Source organism: Aulostomus chinensis, chromosome 12 (genome assembly GCF_037954235.1).
Source record: "Aulostomus chinensis isolate RoL2024-O1b breed Wild chromosome 12, RoL_Achi_v1.0, whole genome shotgun sequence".
In the NCBI taxonomy this organism is placed as follows: Eukaryota; Metazoa; Chordata; class Actinopteri; order Syngnathiformes; family Aulostomidae; genus Aulostomus; species Aulostomus chinensis.
The window spans coordinates 15,550,636-15,572,533 of record NC_141331.1 but is presented as its reverse complement, the minus strand read 5'-3'; the positions used below and the strand labels follow the sequence as shown (position 1 = coordinate 15,572,533).

The 21,898-nt window shown below is 43.1% G+C and overlaps 2 protein-coding genes across 11 annotated transcripts; one reads left to right on the top strand and one right to left on the bottom strand.

Annotated features, from left to right (window-relative positions):
• The first annotated feature begins 382 nt into the window (after positions 1-382).
• On the top strand, positions 383-6,423 carry gabpa (GA binding protein transcription factor subunit alpha). Of its 9 annotated transcripts, none has more exons than XM_086220443.1 (10): positions 383-608; positions 2,802-2,905; positions 2,996-3,140; positions 3,264-3,348; positions 3,441-3,665; positions 3,763-3,957; positions 4,045-4,101; positions 4,759-4,881; positions 5,185-5,377; positions 5,695-6,423. In XM_086220443.1, exons 2-10 carry the CDS (start codon positions 2,829-2,831, stop codon positions 5,915-5,917), a joined length of 1,323 nt encoding a protein of 440 aa, XP_086076569.1. In that variant the 5' UTR covers positions 383-608; positions 2,802-2,828; the 3' UTR covers positions 5,918-6,423. The 9 variants fall into 9 exon arrangements, with proteins under 9 accessions (XP_086076569.1, XP_086076568.1, XP_086076571.1 ...); XM_086220442.1 differs by having other exon boundaries at positions 384-608; positions 2,805-2,905; XM_086220445.1 differs by lacking the exon at positions 383-608 and adding an exon at positions 727-878.
• Positions 6,424-6,489: 66 nt separating this feature from the next.
• LOC147252228 (amyloid-beta A4 protein-like) lies at positions 6,490-21,034 on the bottom strand. Of its 2 annotated transcripts, XM_086220436.1 has the most exons (18): positions 20,787-21,034; positions 17,924-18,091; positions 17,715-17,844; positions 17,504-17,616; positions 16,298-16,488; positions 15,967-16,199; positions 15,649-15,816; positions 13,945-14,075; positions 13,756-13,830; positions 12,572-12,730; positions 12,218-12,346; positions 11,965-12,064; positions 11,554-11,621; positions 9,673-9,811; positions 9,337-9,390; positions 9,002-9,093; positions 8,684-8,830; positions 6,490-8,533 (listed from the first exon to the last, which is right to left on the bottom strand). In XM_086220436.1, exons 1-18 carry the CDS (start codon positions 20,844-20,846, stop codon positions 8,432-8,434), a joined length of 2,259 nt encoding a protein of 752 aa, XP_086076562.1. In that variant the 5' UTR covers positions 20,847-21,034; the 3' UTR covers positions 6,490-8,431. The 2 variants fall into 2 exon arrangements, with proteins under 2 accessions (XP_086076562.1, XP_086076563.1); XM_086220437.1 differs by lacking the exon at positions 15,649-15,816 and having other exon boundaries at positions 20,787-21,033.
• Positions 21,035-21,898: the final 864 nt, after the last annotated feature.

Genomic DNA, 21,898 nt, shown 5'->3' with positions numbered 1-21,898 from the left:
AAAGTTATCATCACACAGCCATTTCCAAACACAGATAACATCCACTGTAAATCATTGCTTGATGTAGAACCAATATGGGCCGCTGACCAACATCGTGGTGGTATCTTGTTGCAGTTCCTGAATATGAAAGTGTCACAATGAGGCTCCTGTATGTTAGACCTAGTTATGAGGTTTTGAGGAAAAGGTGATGCCTGTCTTTGTAAAGGAATCTTTAATATCAATCTGACTGATTTTAGGTTGGCTTTTTTAAAATCTTAGAATGGGAATAAATCCTATCACTGAATTGGATGGAGGGAGGAACGAGTATTGACTTCAGTTTAAAAGCACTTTCAGCTGATGCAGTTCAGATGAAGAATACATGTTTGTCCCGAGCACATGTCCCAAATTAATATCCAAACACCCTTAAATTAGAGTTAGTCTGACAGTTTATGTGAATCTTACAGGCCAGTTTAGGGTAACCTCTCTATTGCCAGTTAGTCTCCGCCCTCCTCAGAGTGTGTAGTTGACAAGAAACTTGCATGATTCCCTTCGACTGTGTGTGAATTTTGACCACTAATCTACCATATCTGAACATACTTGGAGATCTTTCCAGGCCTGGAGTTCAAGAGGTATGTGTATATCTGAGACAGATGTGTTGGTTCTAGAGAAAATGTACTAATTACGGTAATCAAATCAATACGGTTGGTCGTGCTTGGACTCTTCCCGCTGTTTTGTAGCTCGCTAGCAAGCTAACTGTTGTTGATTTCTAGTTAGAGTAGTGGAGGGGAGGCCCCTACCATCTGGACTCTTACCGAGCTAATTCCCACCGATGAGAGAATAATACCAGCTGCTGTGGTTTACACAAGTGAATCGTCAACTATACGACAGAAATACTCCGAGTAAGACATTAATACCAGTTCAAGATCGCCGTTAGCCGCGTTGCTAACTACAGTGGCTGAGCAGTCGCAGTAGGTGGAGAGGCTGGCTGCTGTTCCGACTCTGTTTCACCATCCAGCCACAAACACACCGTGCGTATACATCGTCCAACCATAAATACCAGGGTTAGTCCACAGTTCTCCATGTAGCTACAGTTTTTTGTCTAACCGAGTGTTGTTAACTTCATCGCAGTGGCTCGTTGGTCTTAATTTTCCTCCAAAACTGGCGACGTATTTGTCGATGGCTGCTCTCGGAAGTCTTACAACGCAGTAAACCTTAGCCAGGATTTCCGGCTCCTTTCCATTTGCCCTATGCTGTTTTGTTTCCGTTTATTCTATTTCCGTTTTAAAAGTTTTCTACCCACAGAGTCGATTAAACATGAATCTATTAAAGTTACGAAGCGTAACGCGTATGCATGATAATTTATCGATTCTTCAGTATGCGGGGTCCAACGGTTGTGCGGTGGGCTGCCTCGCCCCGCGCTGGAACCGCTTGCAAAATGTTGGCTAACTTTATTCACCCTCGACCAGCGACGCTGTACGACACGAGCAGCCTGGCGTTTAAATTTTTGACTGTAAATGTTTTCTGTAACGTTATGATGTTGTGAAGATACGTGCAGTTATAGATTGTTGGGCAAATAGTGGCCTACCATCTGGCCTTTAGACGCCAAAGCCTCGCCCTCGAGTTGGCTAACGTTAGCACTTGGAGGAGTCCGTGAACTGTCCCACGCGGCCAATGAGGAGTCGAGGCTGAGCGGCCTCTACAGCTGAGACCCCTCACCTCTCTCCCATCCACATCTCACCCTCGCCCCTTACCCCCTTCTTCTCTTGTTTGTCTTACTGCAGGTGAAATGTTACTCTTGTTTGACAACCGAGTAGCGTCATAAGGACTTTGGCTAAATACAATATTGACGTTAAAGTGTTGTTAAGTTTGCTATTAACTGCAACCATGAATGATTTAGCTGGTCAACCCTAATGCATTTCAAAAACACTATGATCAATGAAGTGGCTCTGCAGTTTATTTTCTTTATTCCCAATGTTTTAAAATGCTAAAAAGTGATAAATTATGTAGCTTTTAAATAACAGATATTAACTGGCTGACACAAACAACCACAGAAATACTGAAGTTATAAACATATCTGAGAACCTGGAACAAAAAAAATATTTGTTTGATCGTAAATATGATTGAATGACCTATTAACTGCGGATTTTTCCAGCCCCACTGCACCCATGACCACCTTTTTGAAGCGTTTACAGTAAATAGTGGTCGAATGATAGGAGAATGAGAATTTCATTGGTGCGTGGTGATATTTAGAGAGCAAGAATTGATGGTAAATAATTCTGACATATTTTTTCTTTCATTTCTGCAGGTTAACTCATGTTTACAGTAAAGCTGTTGTCTGAATTGCTTCTGTTTGTTTACTTGAATTCTACTTGAACACAAACCTTAAAATTCAATAAAACAATACTTTTTATGTATAAAATGTAAAATTCAGATTATTCATCCTGGTTGAGACGGCAGCGTCTCATTGTTTCAGGGATAGAAAGAACAGATTTTTTTTAAACAAACTTACATTTACGATAAACATTTATGAAGTCAGTGGGTAGTTGTCTGCCGAATGAGCGTGGGCATTTTGTAAACAGCAAAAAAATAATATTTAGAAACAGATTCTGTGTATAAATGCAGAGTTTGCTGTTGCAGGGTAGAATTTAGGGAGTGGAAGGATCTTGGTTTTGCAGTTCAAAAGAAGGCTTATTCGAGTTTGAGATGTCACCTCTTCGTTACATCTCCTGTGTCAAAGTGCGTTCTGTTTTTTTTTTAGATTAATAAGGGTAATAAGGCTATGTTCAAATAATGCACTCTAAACATCCTCTGTTACCTTCCAGCAGCTTGGCTCTCCTTTGCAGAAGACAATGTCTAAAGGTGAAGCAGAGGAGATGATAGAGATCGAGATTGATGAACGGGAGAAACAGGGATGCCTGGAGGAAGGGTGAGGAAATGTATCGCTTTGAATTGCCTATCGCTTCTCCCCCAGCAACTACACATTTCCAACTTCTTCCTCTTCCTTTTCCCTCCCAAGTGTGGAGGAGCAGACCATCACCACATCAGACTTGATTCAGCAAGACATCGACATCAACGAGCCAATCGGCAATTTGAAGAAGCTTTTGGAGCCTCGTATCCAACTGTCGCTGGATGTATATGAGATATGCTTGCAGGACATTCAGGTAACGCCCAGCTTGCAATTCCAGACTTTAGTTACAGTGTATATTGTGTCAGAACACCAGTCTTCCCTTGAACTGCTGTGTTGATAGACCCTTTTGTCTCATCCGTTGTGTTCTTTATTTCAGCTTCATCCTGATCACAGCCTCTTTGATCAGGGAGTGAAGACAGACGGCACAGTGCAGCTCAGCATGCAGATCATAACCAAACCAGGTGCTGAGTTACACCATAACAAAACCCCTGTGGATTACTGACACACTTCCTCATCACAATGTCGTTATAAATTTGCTTTTGCTCTGGTTCAGGTGAGGAGAAGCTGAACATCTTGGAGATTGTGAAGCCGGTAGAAACAGTAGAGGTGGTGATTGATCCAGATGCATCCGGGGAGGAGGGGGCTCTGGTGGAGGAGGGACAACTCATTGCTGTGGACCGATCTGCCCTGTCCGATGAGACCTCAGAGCAGGTTACACGCTGGGCGGCAGCACTGGAAGGTTACCGCAAAGAGCAGGTTCGCCTTGGCATTCCATATGGTGAGGACCACCTTATTAAAACACCCCCATGTCAGAAACTAAATCCTTAGTGTTGTGAAAAGTGTTGATAATATGGTGTTGGCCCCTCTCTCTTCAGACCCCATTCTCTGGACAGCTGACCAGGTGATCCACTGGGCTGTGTGGGTCATGAAGGAGTTTAATATTGATGAGATGGAAATAGGTAGCATTCACATCCCAGGTCGAGAACTCTGCTCTTTCAACCAGGAAGAGTTTCTACAGAAGGTTCCCAACGGAGAGATTCTCTGGAGTCACCTGGAACTGCTACGCAAATGTACGTGTGTGCGTGATCGAGTTGGTATGTTTTAAAATGGTCACATGTGAGTCACCGAACGTATTACTAACCCATGAATCATTTCAGATGTGTTGGCAAGCCAGGATCAGTCGGGAGGGGACGCCACAGTCACCATTGATCAACGTAAGTTCTCCATGACGCTGTCCCAGCACAGGTGTTCCGGTTTTCACAGTAGAAAAAAATGCTGTGACTTGTTGGCATTCCTGTAAACCTGTCAAATTAGCATGGGCAGCACTAAAAAGCCCACATGCAGCGATGGTGAGCTCGTAGAGATAAACCAGGGTGGGAACCAGGCAGAGCAGTGCTTGGGGGATGAAAGTGTTTCCTAAACTGGTGAGCAGATGCGCCGGAATGAATAAATTACAGAAACAACCAAGCAGGCCAGACTTATTACACAATCTAAACCTTCGCTAAAATGGGCCATCAGGTTGCTGCTAGTTCGCTCAGTTCGAGGTGCTTGTTTCAGGTGTGGAGGGGGACACTGGCAATGGCATAAAGCTGAGGGGATCGGAAATATTAGACTTGGTATATCACAAGTGCCTGGTGATCTGGTTTAAAAAAAGAAGAAGAAGAAGAAAGAATCTCCCAAAATGTCATTAAAAGTCACTTGATACCTGATCTGATCAAATACACAATGGATCCTTTCACTTGGTCACAGGCCCACAGAAAGTCTGATTTTTAGAAGAGGAATAATGCCCTCTTGATGGTTCACTTATAGTTAGCCAAAACTGCCTTTTTCCTCTTGAAGTTCTAATCAGTGGTATGAATCTGTGTCTCCAGCTGTGCAGATAATCCCGGCACAGGTCAGCACACCAACAGCCATCAAGGTATTGAAGCAGAGCCGTGGCCCCAGAGCCCCCCGTATTTCCGGAGAGGAGCGCAGCTCACCTGGCAACCGCACAGGTACCCGCACAACACACTGGGATTCCCAGCTTGTTTGTTTTTCATGACTCTGCCTCTTTTAGATGTTCGGACGGACTGAAAAGCAAAAAAAATGATAGTTGGAGTCCAAGTGTATGCAGAGAAAAAGCAGATGACTGTTGCGAGTTTCCTTTGTCTCATGTGACCAAACAAACTGTCTTTGCGCCATTGAACCACTTTGAGACGGAAGGACTTTTTTCTGACTTTTTTACAGCCCAAACTATTCATGGAAAGAATAATCAGTTGTATATTTATAATAGATTTATTTTTTTTCTCTGCTGCCAGGCAACAACGGTCAGATCCAGCTGTGGCAGTTCCTGCTGGAGCTGCTGACAGACAAGGATGCCAGAGACTGCATCTCCTGGGTGGGCGAGGAGGGAGAGTTCAAACTCAACCAGCCTGAGCTTGTGGCTCAAAAATGGGGCCAGCGCAAGAACAAGCCAACAATGAACTATGAGAAACTCAGCAGAGCTCTCAGGTATGTTTCTGCCGTTTATTAGGTGATATGAAGAAGCTAGAGCATTGTATTTTACACTCCAAAGCAAGTGTAAAAGTGTCCACCCTTTGATGTGTGAAGCAAGGATATGGTGACTTAAGTGTGATCGGGAGGGCAAATCAATATTTTAATTATTATTTCCAGGGGTGAACATTATCCTTACTGAATAGAGTGAGTGAGTGTGTGTGTGTGTGTGTGTGTGTGTGTGTGTGTGTGTGTGTGCGCGTGCGTGTTTTACAACAATAAAGTCCGTTCTGATGTGTGATTAGACCTTGATTCTGACCGCTCTTCTCATTCAGGTATTACTACGATGGAGACATGATCAGCAAGGTGCAGGGCAAGAGGTTTGTCTACAAATTTGTGTGCGACCTGAGGACTCTGATCGGCTACAGCGCTGCTGAGCTCAACAGTCTGGTGACTGAGTGTGAACAGAAGAAACTGGCTCGCATGCAGATGCACGGCATTGCTCAGCCCATCACCACAGTGACACTGGCCACCACAACACTTGATAAGGACAGTTGAAGGAGGCCATGTCACTGCGCTCTCCAGCTGTCACAGGCAACGTTTACCCGCCACTGATGATTGGAAATCAAATCTACTTCCTTGTGCTTGACACAACTGATCTTGATCAGAGCAGATCAACAACTTTATCATCTTTGCTTTGAATCAAGTTAAAGCGTGGCAGGTTAACTTTTTTTAGCTTTTAAAACTTACTAAGATCAGAAGTGTTTTTAGGATGAGGGAGAAGTTTGAGGGTGACTGCGGAGAAATGCCATTTTTTGTGTGCTTGTCTGAAAGGCTGAATGAGACTGAGGATCCAGTTAGGAGCTTTGTGTAAATTGTCCTTTGTCTGTAGTTTAGATCACTATCCACTGTATATACCGATAATCCATGTTTTTGATAGCCACAAGGCAAGTGTATTTTCATATTTTCCATTTATAGAAGATCCATTTTGTATTTTATTTGTTTGTTCCCTAAAATCGTGGCACCCTTTTTGTCCACTAGGGGAATAAAGTGTCAAGTAATTTTCGTAATGTGTGGTTGGTATTCCATCAATTCACTTTAAAGAGTCAAAATAAGAAGTTAGCCAGAAGTTATATGTACATTCAAAATTTTATTCATGGTATAGTGAGTGTAGAAAGCTTTTACTCTAAGCAAATGGTTCATTTAACTACACAGAGGAATGTTGCTGGATCAGTGAGGAGGGGGGACACTTTTTTTCACACTTGCCTCATTCAGAGTATCAATACAAATTTAAACATTCACCCGATTAAGAGCTTCAGCTCAAGAGTGTACGTGTGTGGATTAAGGGTAGAGAGGTGATATGTGTTGTATTTCTATGGTATAAATGCATGTCACATTCATCATGTTCACCAGAGGTGACCTGAATAACTTCACATCAGGAGGGTTATGTGTCTGATCAGGAGACGCTCAGTGGGTGGTAACCCTTCACCTCCTCCTGAAGACTACAAGACTTAACAGATATCCTCCACAGGACATACAGAAGCATTGTACACAGAAAATGTAGAAAAATAGAAGGTGTATGTGATATTTGGTGAAAGGATGTATATTTGTGGTGTTTAAGAAGAGACGATATAATCCAGAAATGATCAAGTACAGTCCAGAGTGCAGAGCTGTAAAATGTTACTGACACAGTCAGAAAGGGAGGTTAAATGGGAAAGTGGAGTTTGGGGGGGAGGGGGGGGGGTGTATATAGACTGAAGAACACGAGGGGGGAGACTCAGAGTTTTGATAATGAAAAGTGGGCCATTGACAGGGGAAGCCCTGTCATCCAAATATTTACAATCAGTGGAATGGTAGATCTGGAATGATACACTTTCCAAACCAAGTTATTGATCACATCTCTGTTAAGTCTTAAGAGCTGCTTCTATTAGAAACTCATCGTGTAACGACAGTGGAACTGGCATCAAGGACAAAATTTAGTGATAATCATCGGACTTCCAAAATGACAGAGTGCATAAAACGCAAACAGTAACACAATCATCTTCCTTTCGGATACTATTACACTTCATATATTACATATAGAGTATTTTTGTATTTTGCCCATGCAGCTAACGCAACAGTGAAGCATGGAGATGAGCATAAAGAGCAAAGATTCAGTTAAAGCAAGTCTGTGTGACAACAAAACAGACCAGTTTCTGAACTCTTCTTCATATCACAAGATCACAAAGAAGACACTAGAAATGTACAATCCTGCTAAAATATCTAGGAGGAGGGCCGCTCCTGAGGACCTCAACATACAGTATACTGTATCTGTCATCAATATTGCCATGCACTACATATACTTACAGCAAATCTCCTTCTTTATATATTACACATTAAAAAAAAAATCAGAACAAAAACATCAATATTCTTGGAACTTTTACACATTTTGATTATGCATATTTTTCTGCTTTTTTTTTTTTTTCCTTTTTAAAAAACAAACCTGAAACGCTTGGGCTTTAATCATACGGAGAAGGCGCTCTGAGAGCCCCTACCCCTCCCATTGCCAGCTCTAAGAGCCTTCATGTTACCACACATAGTACAGCTGTCATCTGAGAGCGGGGGGGGGGACTGCACTTTTGGGGGAGCAGTTTGGGGGGGAAATGGAACTGAGAGTCGAATGACATTGTTGGGTAGCGCAGTACTGCAATGGCTCCATATAAATAGTCATCAAGGTGTTGGGTTTTCAGTACAAACACTGTCATGGTTTCACTGTGATTGGCTGAAATCTGCAGGTGAATCAAGTACCCTTGTCTGACAAATCGCAGGCAAATGTGTGTGAAGTGTTGCTCTGTGCAGTCAAGGGGTCGGGACATACAAAGGCTTTGTTCCATATCCACATCCTTTGGCTCGACCCCTGACTGAGATATAAACAAGTGCAAAGGTTTCACGCATGATAAAAATCACCTTTGCATCACCTTTGCGGGGGAGGGGTTAGGGCCGAGAACAAGGGACCAGAATGGAACAGACCCTACGAGTGAGAGTGAGGGGTTGGGGGGTATGCCTGAAGAAAATGTTGATGAGCCGAGTTCTTTAGTTCTGAAGCTGTTCAAAGAATTTGTAGGTGGGATTCTCGTAGCCGTTCTGCTGCATCTTGGCCAGGTGACGCTCCTCTGGTGTCACTGCTGCATCCACCTGGCAAACACACACCAAAACAGAACATTATTTAATACATACACACACACACACACACACACACACACACACACACACACACACACACACACAAAGATGTCCATACACAGAGTTCTGCGCTTTAAAATAACTCTCCATTCATTCATTTACCTCAATCACGCCATGATGAATGGAAGTATACTGCTTCTTCCTCAGCATCACCAAAGTGATGACAATGACCGTCGCTATGACAACCCCGCCAACCATAAGCCCGATAATGGCACCTTTGTTGGACCCAACATCCTCAGCAAAAAAGACCTGTTGTATTAAGAAGTCAAGTCAGTTTTATTTTTATAGCCCCAAATCACAACAAATGATATCTCATGACTGTTTACATGCAGAACCACATTCTTTCAATTAATTTACACCCAACAGTTCCCCATGAGCGACAGGAACAAAGAAACTATTGGAATTTGCTGGTTTTCATACCAGTTTTTGGTGGTGAACTTCGTAACCGGCACTTTGCCTCTCCTCCGTCTCCATCCGCACTTGTGGCATCTCTTCTGGCTTCAGGGCTGACACTGAAATTGAGGACGCATATGGAGAGTGAAAAATGTCCTGCATGTGAACACTGTACATTTGAAATTTTATGATTGCTTGATGGCAGTTTGGGAGTTTAAGAATGTCTGGTAGAGTGCAAATGAACACTCCAATAATAAACACATTTAACAATTACATGCAAGCACCATCAAAGGTACTACATCTGGATTACTTATTGTGGTCATTCTGGACTAAGATGTTTTCAGAAAGATGAGTAGCCATACCAGGCCGTGTGGGGAGTCCTCTATCCGGAATAGGACGCGCATCAACAGGCTCAACTGAAATTAAGAAGGAGACCAATTACAAGTGAAAATGACATGCGCGAGCGGACCCAGTGTCTGAGATTATAACACTTAACACTCTACACTGATTGTCAGCGATGATACAAAACAGTCCATGACTCTCTTTGGTCCTCGACAAGCCTGTGACTCACTGTCACTCACTCAGAAAAAGGAGGCAAACACACGAACAGTGTGTGTCCCTACAGCTATCATATTTCCAGTTTGTGGATCTGTGTGTGTGTGTGTGTGTGTGTGTGTGTGTGCGCACACGTGTGTTACCGTGGTTCTCTGTGTTAGGCTGGTTGAAGCTCTCAGGGTGGATGAAGCCTAGCCCATCAAGGCCAGGGTCCATGGGAGCGAAGCTGTAGGCCTGATCAGGCATCAGGGCGTCGTTCCCGTAGCTTATCCTGCCATCCACCTGGACAGACCGAGGAGACAGAGGAGATGTTATCATGACGTGCTTCGAGGTAACTTTCCTCACCAACCAGCTGATGTGATGTGACTTCCAGGATCAGTGCGTAGGATCTAGTTACATTCGCAGTCAATTTAGCAGCAGTGCCTCGCCTCACCCCTCCCTCAACACAATCGTCAACACTAGCTAACAGGGTCATTCCCATATGATCCCACTTTTCTATTAAAAAAAAAAAAAAAAAGGTTCTCAAACTGTTTACATCAGAAAATCTTCACCCTTCTCATCCAGAGAAGAGGAGAGGAGCAGGGGCTTCCCTCATCGTCATGGCCCTAATAACCATGCTGCTGCTATGGAGCTCACTGATGTTTGAGGTGCATCACAAACTTCATCCGTGTCTCTAACATCATCCGAAGGCACAAACATCCACAACCGTTTCCAGAACAAAATCCGGGTGAGTGCTACTTCTAACACTGATTGTTCTGTGATTCAATTTTAGTAAAAAGATGAAAATAATGCTGAAGTAACTATATCATAATCCTGACTTGTACAGAGTTTGTCCCCATGACAACCACTTTAACTTATGTGTTTTCTCTTTCTTTGTTTTCTGAAACTCTGCTGTCGTGACCTAGTTCTCTTCCCTCATCTGTGTGTGTCCTCATCTATTCTGCGATTATGTCTGCTGTGATGTTCATCTTCATGGTTGGTTTCAGCCATCCGCTGCTCTCTGGTGTAAATAACAGAACTAACAGAACTAAAATAATCCATCCATCCATTGTCTTCCGCTTATTCCTACATTAAGGGTCGCAGGGGGCTGGAGTCTATCCCAGCGTCAACGGGCGAGAGGCGTGGTTCACCCTGGACAGGTCGCCAGTTCATCACAGGGCCAACACATAGAGACAGACAACCATTCACACTCACAGCCACACCTACAGTCAATTTAGAGTATCAATCAGCTTCGTCCTCTCTTGATGTCTTTGGACTGTGGGAGGAAGCTGAAGTACCAGAGAGAACCCACACAGGAACAGGGAGAACATGGAGACTCACACAGAAAGATCCTGTGCTGGAGCCGGGGCTCGAACCTAGAACCTTCTTGCTGTGAGGCCACAGTGCTGACCACTGCACCACCGTGCAGCCCTACTAAAATAATACTACAGTAAAAAAAAAAAAACGGAAACAACAAAGCTAAACCCTCCCTACAAGCTTGTGTACTCACCGATGAAAAATTAAGGATGACAAAAACGGAGGAAATGAGCGGAACCAAACTATACGTGAAGGTGTTGGCTTGTTCCTTCCAGGCTACAGTAGATGCAACATGCAGAGTACACGGGAGGTGACACACTCCCTTTTTAGCTATAAGTGACTTGTTCTAAGTTAACAAAACACTAACATTGTCAGCTGTAAGTGATAATGCATTCAAAGCTATGAATATTAAACCCAATGTTCACGTGTCTTTGATCTGCTGATTTGGAAAACTGAAGAATAAATCCTCTCTTTGATCTCACAGTCAGAATCTGCTGCTCTGCAGACAATTTATACCTGTAAGACCATCCTTTTTACAGCTAACTGATAAATATGAAGATAAATAGCTCACACCTTTTGCATTAAAATCTGCCCTTCCCCAACCATTTCCACATCTGCATCCACTATCTGCATGAGCACTTTGTCTCGCAAGAGCAGAGGTGCTTTTTTATTCATGAGTGAAATAAGTGGATGAGATGGTGCGTGTGAGTGGGTGCAACCTGACTCACCCGCCCATCACTCTGCAGAGAAGAGACTTGCTGAGACAGCTCTGACTGGACTCTCTGTATTATGACCACTAGGACGACAAAAGACAAAGTGAGTGTGAGAGTTTCAGCATGATGACAGATGGGTGGGAGACATGATGGGAGGTGGAATGAGAGCGAGAGTCTGGAGCTTCATAATGAAATGGGAGAAGAGGATCTATCTGCTTGTCTGGAACTAAAAAAAAAAAGGTTGACAACAAACATATTTCCCAAAATGTTGGTGTTAAGCAAACTCATTCTGATGATTCTTTAGTAAAGACGTATGACACCACAAATTGTCAAAAAGCTCTGGAACTTCACACCCTGACTGATATTGCGGACATGTAGAATGCAGTGAATCAGACAATAAAAACAAAAAACAAGGTCAACACTTACAGACTTGGCTGTGGATCTCATTTGCCACACTGGGCACTTTGTAGAGCAGACCCAGAGACTGATTTAGTCTCTCATCAATCACATGAAGGTGGGTCAAAACCTACAAGATGAAGAAAATATGGATATGATGCAGAACACAGAAGGTGAACATAATCCCGAAAACAAGAGTAGACTTCATATTTACAGATTAAATCTCTTTTAAATCCTCTCCTCACATTACAGCTTTAGTGACTGGGCGTGTGAGGCAGCGTACCTGAGGCCGAATCTGCGCTGCTTTCTTGGGATCGACTGTTCGGACGTGCTCATAGTGTTTCACTGTGTGCTGGCGGTCCTTTTGCTCAGCACGCACATACTTCTTCAACAGGCTCAGGACCTGACGGGGCTGGAGGTGCAATTGTTATCGTGAAATTATTCAATTTAAGGAAGTGGTTTAAAAAAAAAAAAAAGCCAATACAACATTCTGTTTTTACTGGATAAATGTGGACTTCAAATGATTAACAAAAAGCATTTTTAGTGACTGTGTACCCATGATTTCATGCAACAGTTCTGTATTTACTGTGCCAGTGTGTGTGTGTGTATGCGTGTGTGTGTGTGTGTGTGTAAATACCCGCGGAGTGTTGGCCTGCAGGGCACTGAGGTAGTTTTCCAGAGCCAGGCGTCTGCTGCCGTTGAGCAGAGCTTCCACCCGGGCCATGTGGGTCTCCACCAGCTGCTGCCGCTCTCCTGCTGCCTCCTGCTCCAGAGCCTCCACCTTCTCCTGGAAGTGCTGCATTTCAAATACATTCTTAGACAAATAGAAAGGCTTTAAAGGCTTTAAAGCCCTTTGGACATGTTACAGGACAAATCAAATGTGACTATTTAGTGTGTCACAGCCATTCCAGTGAGCCAGCAGACACTGAGACAGTAATTAGGTTAGTTATTTTCCCCCAAAAAACAAGGCAGTATAAACTATTTTGCCAGGTACCACTATTATAATGTAATGTACCTGTTTAAGGTTCTATTTTCAAACATAACTCTGTTGTGAGAAAGAGCTTTACAGCACAATGACGCAGAAGGAGATTGTTTCTGGTCACTGTGCCTCACTGATTACTGTGCAAACGCACAACTTTATTATTTGGGTTAATCTAAGTCATATGGAAAGTATTTTCCCTCTGATTGCCTCAGGTCGCAGGGATGTGAATGGTTTCCAAATGAACATGACCAAACCAGGACTGAATGCAGCCAGTTAGATGGCAGCGTGCCCAACTCAAAGGTGATTGACAGAGTTAACTGATGGTCTGATAATATTGCCTGTGGTTAGCTGTTGCATGACAGTTAGCTCAGTTAGCTGTGTGAAGTGGTCTTGCTGGCTGACTACGCCCTTGGGTGTCAGGAGTCAAAGCGACCACAAAAAGCACCTTGGTACTATCATGTTATTCCTTTTTTCTCCAAACCGGCTTCCCCTGTGTGTTTCATAGTGCCATAATTGGTACTGTTTTCATAAAAAGCGTTACATCCATGCTGGCAGAGGTATGTTGTGATTATATCACAGCTATGGAGGATGGACTGCCTGACACACCCTTAGTTGTGATACAATCATAATACACCACAGCAAATTATGATGAATTGATTATTCAAGAAGAGCATAGTTGTACTCACAACCCTTCCATACACATAAACCTACAGCTGACTACGCCACAACACACACATGTACATTCAATCCCCTTCTGTATCTCAGCTACAGCAGGTACATCTTCTGACAGTTACAAATCAAATTCCGTAATAAGGAGGACATAGTGGTGTGTGTCCTACCTGGATGACAGCTTTCTTGTCAGCACGAGGAAGGTTCTTGGCTTGTCTCTCAGCCTCCTCCCACTCCCTCATCACCTAGAGATGAAGTGTCATGACACACATATTAAGCAAATGAAGCAACTAAGACAACAGGAGCACACAGGGATGTTATAATGACGTTAAGTATGATACACACACACACACACACACCTGAGACATCTTTTCACGGTGCTTAGCCTCCAGGCTTTCTTTAGCCTTCTGGAAGTCAGCGTGTTCATCGTCGCCAGGAGTTTCAAGGTACAGATCGACAGCATCAAGAGCACTGGGGGCCATGGTGGGCACTGGAGAAGAATAAAGGAGGCGTGGAACATGTGAAGGCAGAGTGAGAGGCAGCAGTAGTTAAAGCAGACTAAAACAAATAATGACGTGAGGACAGGTGAGAGGATGATGCATGGAACGAGGAAAAACACTGATCCTTGGCCTTCTGAAACACACGATGCATTCAATAGAGGCAACATTACACAAAAACATTCTCTGTTTTTGATTTTAGCTCAAGGCGAAAAGTGAACAGCCATTGCTGAAATTTAAAGGAACACACATGAATAGTTGTGTTAATAACAACATATAATAGGTTAGATACACACAAGAGCATTGTAAATACACACACACACACACACACACACACACACACAAACACACACACATACAAACAAACACACAGGCTATCAGGGGACAAAGTGTGATTAGTTTCCCAGTACAAGGGTGTGCATATGTCTTTGTTTGATGTGGGAGCGCAGAGATAAGATGAGAGCTGCTGAGTCAGAATCAGGGCAAACGCTGTGCCAGTAACAAGTGTGGCGCTTCACTCTTGTCATGACTTGTCAGTGTGAAGCACCTTTAAGTGTACACATGAGATCAACCCATTAACCTATAAAAACACGGCTCGCTCACACACACACACACACACACACACACACACACACACACACACACACACACACACACACACACACACACACACACACTTGCCAGGTTATGACAACATTGTATTCCAACAACTTCTATTCATACTACTCCGGAGCAGGAGAGACAGAAGACGCTCCTAGTCGTTCTACAGTGAAAGACATGCAAACCCATGCAGCAGAATTCAGGGCTCAGCATCACACTGCCTTGTCCTCATGCTGTCATACATGGCAGTTAGTGTCACTGGTCAGAAAATGATGATGTTATCACATGATCTGGAGCTGAACGATGAAGTGAAAGTGAAGGACAGACCTTCCTGACTGCTTTCCAACTGGGACATTCACTTGTCATACCTTATTACGACATTTTCTATTGTCCTTTTACTTCCTCTGCAATGTTCAAATGACCCTGTCATTGTCAAATGGCTGCTGAAAGGCTGAAGCTGTCAATTGTCCAGATTCTTCTAATGGTCCCCAAATCACACAAAAGGACTAAAATCTATGCTAAACTGATATTATTGAACAGTATTGTCTGTGAGAGTAAAGTCTGATGTGGCATATTCCACCGTACACTACAGCCACGACTATATAGCCACACTGTTGGCAATGTAAACATTGCCAGGTGCCCCTCCACAAGAGGACCATTTTGGCCACAAAAATGTGTTTTGCTTTTTCTGAAATGTACTTAAACCAAAATGTTATTCCAAGAAGATTGAAGGGTTCCTGACCTTCATCGCTTCTCCTCATTTCCTTTCATTTATTTTCTTTTTTACTGAAGGAGAAATCCAGCAGGCTAGAGAATAAGCCATCTAATTCACCCGTCAGAGCTCCTAGTTGTTTCGAGAGATCTCATGAAAAGGCGAGAGAGAGAGAATGTGTGACTGAGACAGAGAGTCTGCTGCAGCCTGAGGACAGGAATCAGGCTTGAGACGACTCCATTCCTGGAACTTACACGAGCTGCTGCAGACAGCTAGGCAGTACTCCTCCGAGTCAAAGTTATTCCTGTTGCCCCCGCAGCCCCCAAACAAGAAGGGAGCACAGCGGCCCTTGTCAGGCACGAAGTACCAACGGTCCAGCATGTCGTGACATGGGCCTGACTCAGCAGGTGCCCAACAAACCGCTGAGATGTGTACACATACATAGGCAGTAACACAAAATGAATGAAATTAAAAATCAAATGTAAATGAATCCTCAATGAAAGTCACTTGTGTAATCAATCATAAACATGAAGGGGGATGAATGAACAAGCCCCTCTCTCTCGCTGTCTTACCTCGAACAACTTCCTCAACTGATTCAGTGGTGGTGGTGGTAGTGGTTGTCATGGCGATGTTAGCATTGCGCTCATCGCTATCTCGTTCGTTGGTCATGCTGTCCTCGTCCTCATCCTCCTCATCATCTTCATCGCCATCTGTATACTCATCCCTTTCAAATGTGTCCACCTCTTCATCCTCGTCTTCATCATCCTCAGTGGTGGCAGGCTCTGTGTCTGCCTGACGCAGCATGCTGCAGAGGAAGCGCTTTTCATTATCACCATCATCGAAAATGAGTTTTTCTGTCTGTCAAACCGGATGAATGGTGATGAAATGAAAGAAGAATGATACCTGTTATCATTGTATTCAGGCTCGGCTCCGCCCCACCAGACGTCTGAATCCTCCCCGTCTCGCGCTGCGCTGTCTGACTCTCTCTCCGCCTCAGCAGGACAGCAGACAAATTCCACCCCTCGGAAACGGTCGATACCACATGGCAGCAGCATCCCGTAGTCGTGGAGATTCATAGAACGGTCTCCGCAGGACTGATTTTCATAAAGAAAAATCATTAATCATGAAATCCTACGGCGCCTAATATAAACAGCATCACCCAGGCCACACAGCGTTCAATTATCTCCACCAGTCTGAGAGCTAATTGTGATCACATGGAAACTGGAGAGAGTCCAAACTGCAGCTGTTAAGTGCGGATTATTTATCATGAAGGTTTGAAAATAAATGTTTGCAAGTCAGTGGCCTATGTGGACTGACTGTTTATGCTGAATGAAACTGAAAACAGGGATAAAAGCAACTCCAGTCAGGACAAAGTGCCAGACAAGGAGAAGAGTAGAAATGAGTAGGGGGGAAGAAATGAAGGAGTGCTGAGTCACTCTGCAGGAACTTGGATGGAGAGGGCAGAAAACAAGTATAACATAGACTAAAGCTGCAGGCAGCAATGACACGGCCTAGCGGATTAGCAAGGCAGAGTTTCCATGACAACCCCATCTGATTTTGCTTACTGGATCTGCTGTGGTTCTATCAGTTTTTTAAAGGAAAACTGATCAATAGTTGTAAGCCAAAAGGCATTTCGCTTAATACACCAAACCCCAGTGGTAAAATTAGTCAAGAAATTTGCAAGATCTCGGGCTGGAAACCAAAGACCATCCAAAGTTTGTTTCAAAAATCCATATGAAACATTGTTGAGTCTTAGTCTGAAGTTCTTCAATGCCAATTTTGTGAACACTGCGTCCAATTTTTGACCTATGAAAATGTTGTATCTTGGCTTGATCTACAGAATTCAAAAGAACATCAGTCTGTCATTTAACGCGTAAATGCATCTCAAAATGTGACCCATTGGTGTTGCTGTAATGCTTGAAGCACACACGCGTGACTTGTCCAGGAACTGTTTCTGACTAGTGCGCCAAATCAAACAGCTTTCACCATACATCTATACGAGTTGCTGGGGTTGCTACAAACGGAGCAGATGTAATTACGTGGAACACTAAGAAGACGGTAGACAACCACATATGAGGCTGATACAGTGATGCATAATATTCTCCTCACCTCCTTGGCTACAGTGTGCCAGTGCAGGTGGCTCTCACACTGGTCCATACGCTCTTGGTGCAGGAACTTACACTTATCAGGAACAAGCAGGGCGTCACTCACAAACTCACCAACTGAAACACAAATGTTATTCATCAAAGATAGTCCGTACACCCATTTTCCACATACTGTACATGGTCAGCAACCACCTGTATCATTACAAATAACCTACCCAAGCAGCGGTATGGCACCACAATGTGCGTGTGGCTACGGCACTGCTTGCGGCCTTTCTTGCACCAGTTCTGGATGCTGATGGGTTGGTTGGCCTCCACAACATTTGTAATCTGCAATTCTTGGTACACCTGGAGAAAAGCAGGAAAGGATGTTGTATTCTTTTACTTTTACTGCATTATGTGACTTGCTGTCACGCCATTTAAATACCTCTTGGCAGTACTGCAGGATGCCCTCTTTGGTGCCAATGCAGCTCATGGTGCCCGAGGGGTCAGACTCCCATTTGCCAGTCTGCACATTGATGTGCATGTTGAGCTTTCCACAGAACATAGCCACCTGGGGCTCAGTTAGCAAACCCACTGAGTCATCAGCCGGCACCTGGATGAACAAGACAAAAGACAGGACAGCAGTGAGAACTTTTTCTACTAATGGGGTTTGAGTATATCTCATTCTTTCCTCCTCTCTCATAAATCTGTTTCAATATGAAGTACTGGGATTAACATGCTGCAAGGATATAGTCCTTTATAAATTACTCTATATAAGTGCACATTTAGGCTATTATGTAAGTAAATAACTACAGGTTTAAGCATAATCCAGGCAAGATACTCAGTTTCATCCCTTTAAGCCCTCAAGCCAGAAGGCTAAGCCTGACAGTCACAGGGCAGCGCATGTGCCCTTTGTTGGGCTGTCCTTTAAGCTTAGTAAAAAGATATTCCTCTTTGAATTCCTGTAAAAGCGAAAGTGATGCCATGACAGAGAAACAAAAAGTCCAGCTGAGATATGAGGTACGTTTTGTAAGCTGTTCTAGGCGCTCTACTGTCCAATAGGAAATAGGTGTCTGGACTTTTTTGTCACTTTCTCCTTCCTTTTTCTGTGGCGAAACAATAGGAGGAAGTTTAAATCCGGCTCTCCCTCGAAGCCCTCTCTTATGCTGCCAGACACCAAAAAAGACTAAGTTATGCACATTATAATCCTCCCATGAGACGAAATGGGATAGCCCAGTTCTTCTCATTGGTTTATTGAATAGTATTGTACATACATTTTAAAAATGTGTGATATTATTCCTTTTAGTTGAAGTGCCCTGACTAACATGTGATGCATCAATCCTGCTCTTGATGTTAGAACAGACAAACTGCAAGTGGTATTCACATAGTAAATAATGAGAGATCAGTCGATACCGGCAGAGTTCACATATCAGTGGTTGATACCCTTCTCAAGAGACTCCCTAAAATATAAAATACCTTAAAATAGTTAAAGGGATGGCTCAATAGAGCCTTGGTGTAATAGTAAATTGTTCTGTGGTATTATGGGATGAGATTATATTGATTTAACTGGTTTGACCTGCTCTAACTTCATAGAAGAAGCTCAAAAAAGTTGAGCATGATTGTGAAGGGGATTGTGACAGTGAGTGCACAAAGGTTATCATATTGCTGCAGTAGAGCCCTCATGACTCAGCCTGCCCTGTAGCTTGGAAACATGCAGCATAGCAGTGGAATACGCTGAAGAAATCTAGGGCTGCCAGCAATTAAGGAGTATTTTCATCATTGATTAATCTGATGCTTATTTTTTCAATGAACCATTTTGTATCTCAAGAAAATTTGAAATGTCCTTGTCACAATTTGCCAAACCCCACAGCCACAAATTTCTTTTGTGCACCAAACAGTCCAAAGATTCTTCATTTCATGAAATAACAGCAAATTCTTTCATACATTTCTGAAATCATTTTGTGAGACAGACGAAAAAAAATTCTCGTTACCTCTGATTTAGACAGCCAAATTGTGCATCATGATATTCAATATTGAGAGAAAAAATTCCACAATATGATTTCACATTTGCAAAAATTCGATAAATAACCAGATATTACCCAGCCCCGGTCATAAGCTATTATCAGACAGTATGGTAATAAGAGCTGTAAATACAACTGTAACAATTAGTGTAATGAATGACTTGCAAACAGAAAACTAATAGTATCAATGAATAGCACGGGTATGTCGACTGCGGAATGTATTTGAATGCTACATATGACATTTGTCACTGCAGCTGGCAGCTGAGGGTGATATATTGGGCCTGCGCAGTAGACACTGTCTTTATATTACTTGTATCTATGCACCTAGAAAGGTGACGAAAAACATCAATTGTACCGATAAAATTATACATTTCAATGCAAGCCTCGTTCACCCTGTTGTCAGCGTGACCTGAGCTGTAGAACCTTAATTCTCTCTGGTCAAGCGCAGCAGCGGCAAACTGCAGGCGCCATCTTGCTTATGTCAAATTGCATCTTTTTATTCCTCCTCAGCAGTATCACCACCACCCCAGAGCTGCCCATGGCCAAAGCTACCCTAGAAAACAAACGCAGGACATTTTCTTTGTCATGAAAAAAAGCGCCGATACAGGGAGGCTGTGGGTTACTCGTCATGTTTTCTTTTGTTGTACTTGCCAGATATGGCTGTTGTGTAAACGGTTTAAAGGGACAAACACGCAAGTTTCTCGTCCACTGCAGTTGCTACAACTATTTGGGAAAACATGCTAGTTAGCCGACTTCACATTACGGCTGTGGTAAGAACAAAAAAAAAACGCAGGTAAAACTGCAACACAACATTAAACACACAAGGGTGTTCAAGAAAAAAAACACACACCCATGTCAAGTCCAACATGGCAGGGGGAAGTTGTCAATCACTGACATCTAACGGTAGGCCTTGGTAGCAAAGCTAGCTATGGGTTTGCTAATTGTACGCAGTAATCTGTCTACACCAACACCTGGTAAATCAACACAATTGTGTTCCACGAAGTTGTCTCCGAAAATCAGTGTAATAGATCGTGTTGGCAGTCAAATCCTTGTAATAAGCAATGTTTTGGAAGTCAGTATTATTAACATCGCAATAATGCTTTCGTGTCATCTGTGGAATGTAGTAGCCTACAACGAATTAAATTAAGATTACATTAACTATTATTATTATATTATTGAATCTGACGTGGTGCGGTGACTGGCTGATGTTGCCAGAAGGCCCGGGGAAAACAGGGAACGTCTAGCCCACCTTCTGTCACAGACTGCTTGGATCTCTCCGTTACTCACCTCGGATGAGAGCGTCAAGGTCGCCACCAGTAACAGCAGAAACGCCGTGTGTCCTCCCATACCGTCCTCCCGGTATCCAGCACAAGAGCCCTGTTCACTATATCTCTGCTAGAAGGTGAAAAGACACTAAAAAAACGAGCGGTAATACGTGTAGCTAAAGCAGCCGCGACAGAACCGATCCCGATCCTGATCCTCCTCCCTGTTCCTTCTCGACGGCGACGGAGGTTGGATGTGTTTGGATGGGGGCGGGAGAGACGGGAAGGGGGGGGGGGGGTGGATGGCGGAAAACATTTGACATGGAATCTCTGCACGCCGACATTTAATAAGATGACACAGAAAACCTAAATAAAGTGACATAAAATTACAAGACAATGCGATGCATCAATTTATTTCACTCTTTGTAGCCTGGGATTTTAAAACTGCGCGATTCATTGGGTTTATTTCCTGAGAGCGCAGATCTGTTGCACTACTATCACGTCTATGTCTGATGGCGTCAATAGCCACAAGTAAGCTATGTTATTAGCCCTTTTTCAGTTGTAACAATAATTAAGTTGAAGTGTAGGTGTGCTACCTGTGTACCTATGAAAAAGGCCAAAATAACAGATGTTGCCCATGCAGACATAGAAACTGGACAATATGAGAGCGTTTGGTAGGTTTTGGTCACGTGACCCAGAATGTATTGCAGGACCAATGTATTTATAAGCCCACTTTTTTTATTTAAAATATTGAGTAATTAATTTTGACTAGATAACATACATGTTTTATTTACCCATAGGAACTGGACAGTATGACAGTTTTTGGGATGTTTTGGTCTATGACCCAACATTTATTTCATATAATAATTTATAAGCATGAAATATTCATATAAAGTACTAAAATATTAAAATGGGCAAAAAATAAGAGATGTACCCCATGTTGACAAGGGAACAGACAGCATTTGGGATGTTTTGATCAGATGACACCAGATTTATTCCAATAATAATGTATTTATTATCAGTAAACATTCATGTAGAGTAAAATATGACACTGAGCAAAATAAAAGATGTACCCCATATAAACATGGTAATGTTTTAGTGATGTGATCCAAAATGTATTGCAATAATAAAGTAATT

Excerpts from the sequence above, each read along its gene's own strand:
- gabpa (XM_086220441.1), top strand. Across the intron at positions 3,141-3,263 it reads TATGCTTGCAGGACATTCAG|CTTCATCCTGATCACAGCCT; the intron begins GTAACGCCCAGC and ends TCTTTATTTCAG. Across the intron at positions 4,102-4,758 it reads CACAGTCACCATTGATCAAC|CTGTGCAGATAATCCCGGCA; the intron begins GTAAGTTCTCCA and ends CTGTGTCTCCAG.
- LOC147252228 (XM_086220436.1), bottom strand. The coding sequence starts at position 20,846 with ATGGGAGGACACACGGCGTTTCTGCTGTTACTGGTGGCGACCTTGACG. Across the intron at positions 12,347-12,571 it reads TGCAGGCCAACACTCCGCGG|CCCCGTCAGGTCCTGAGCCT; the intron begins GTATTTACACAC and ends TTGCACCTCCAG. Across the intron at positions 11,622-11,964 it reads TGAGATCCACAGCCAAGTCT|TGGTCATAATACAGAGAGTC; the intron begins GTAAGTGTTGAC and ends TTGTCGTCCTAG.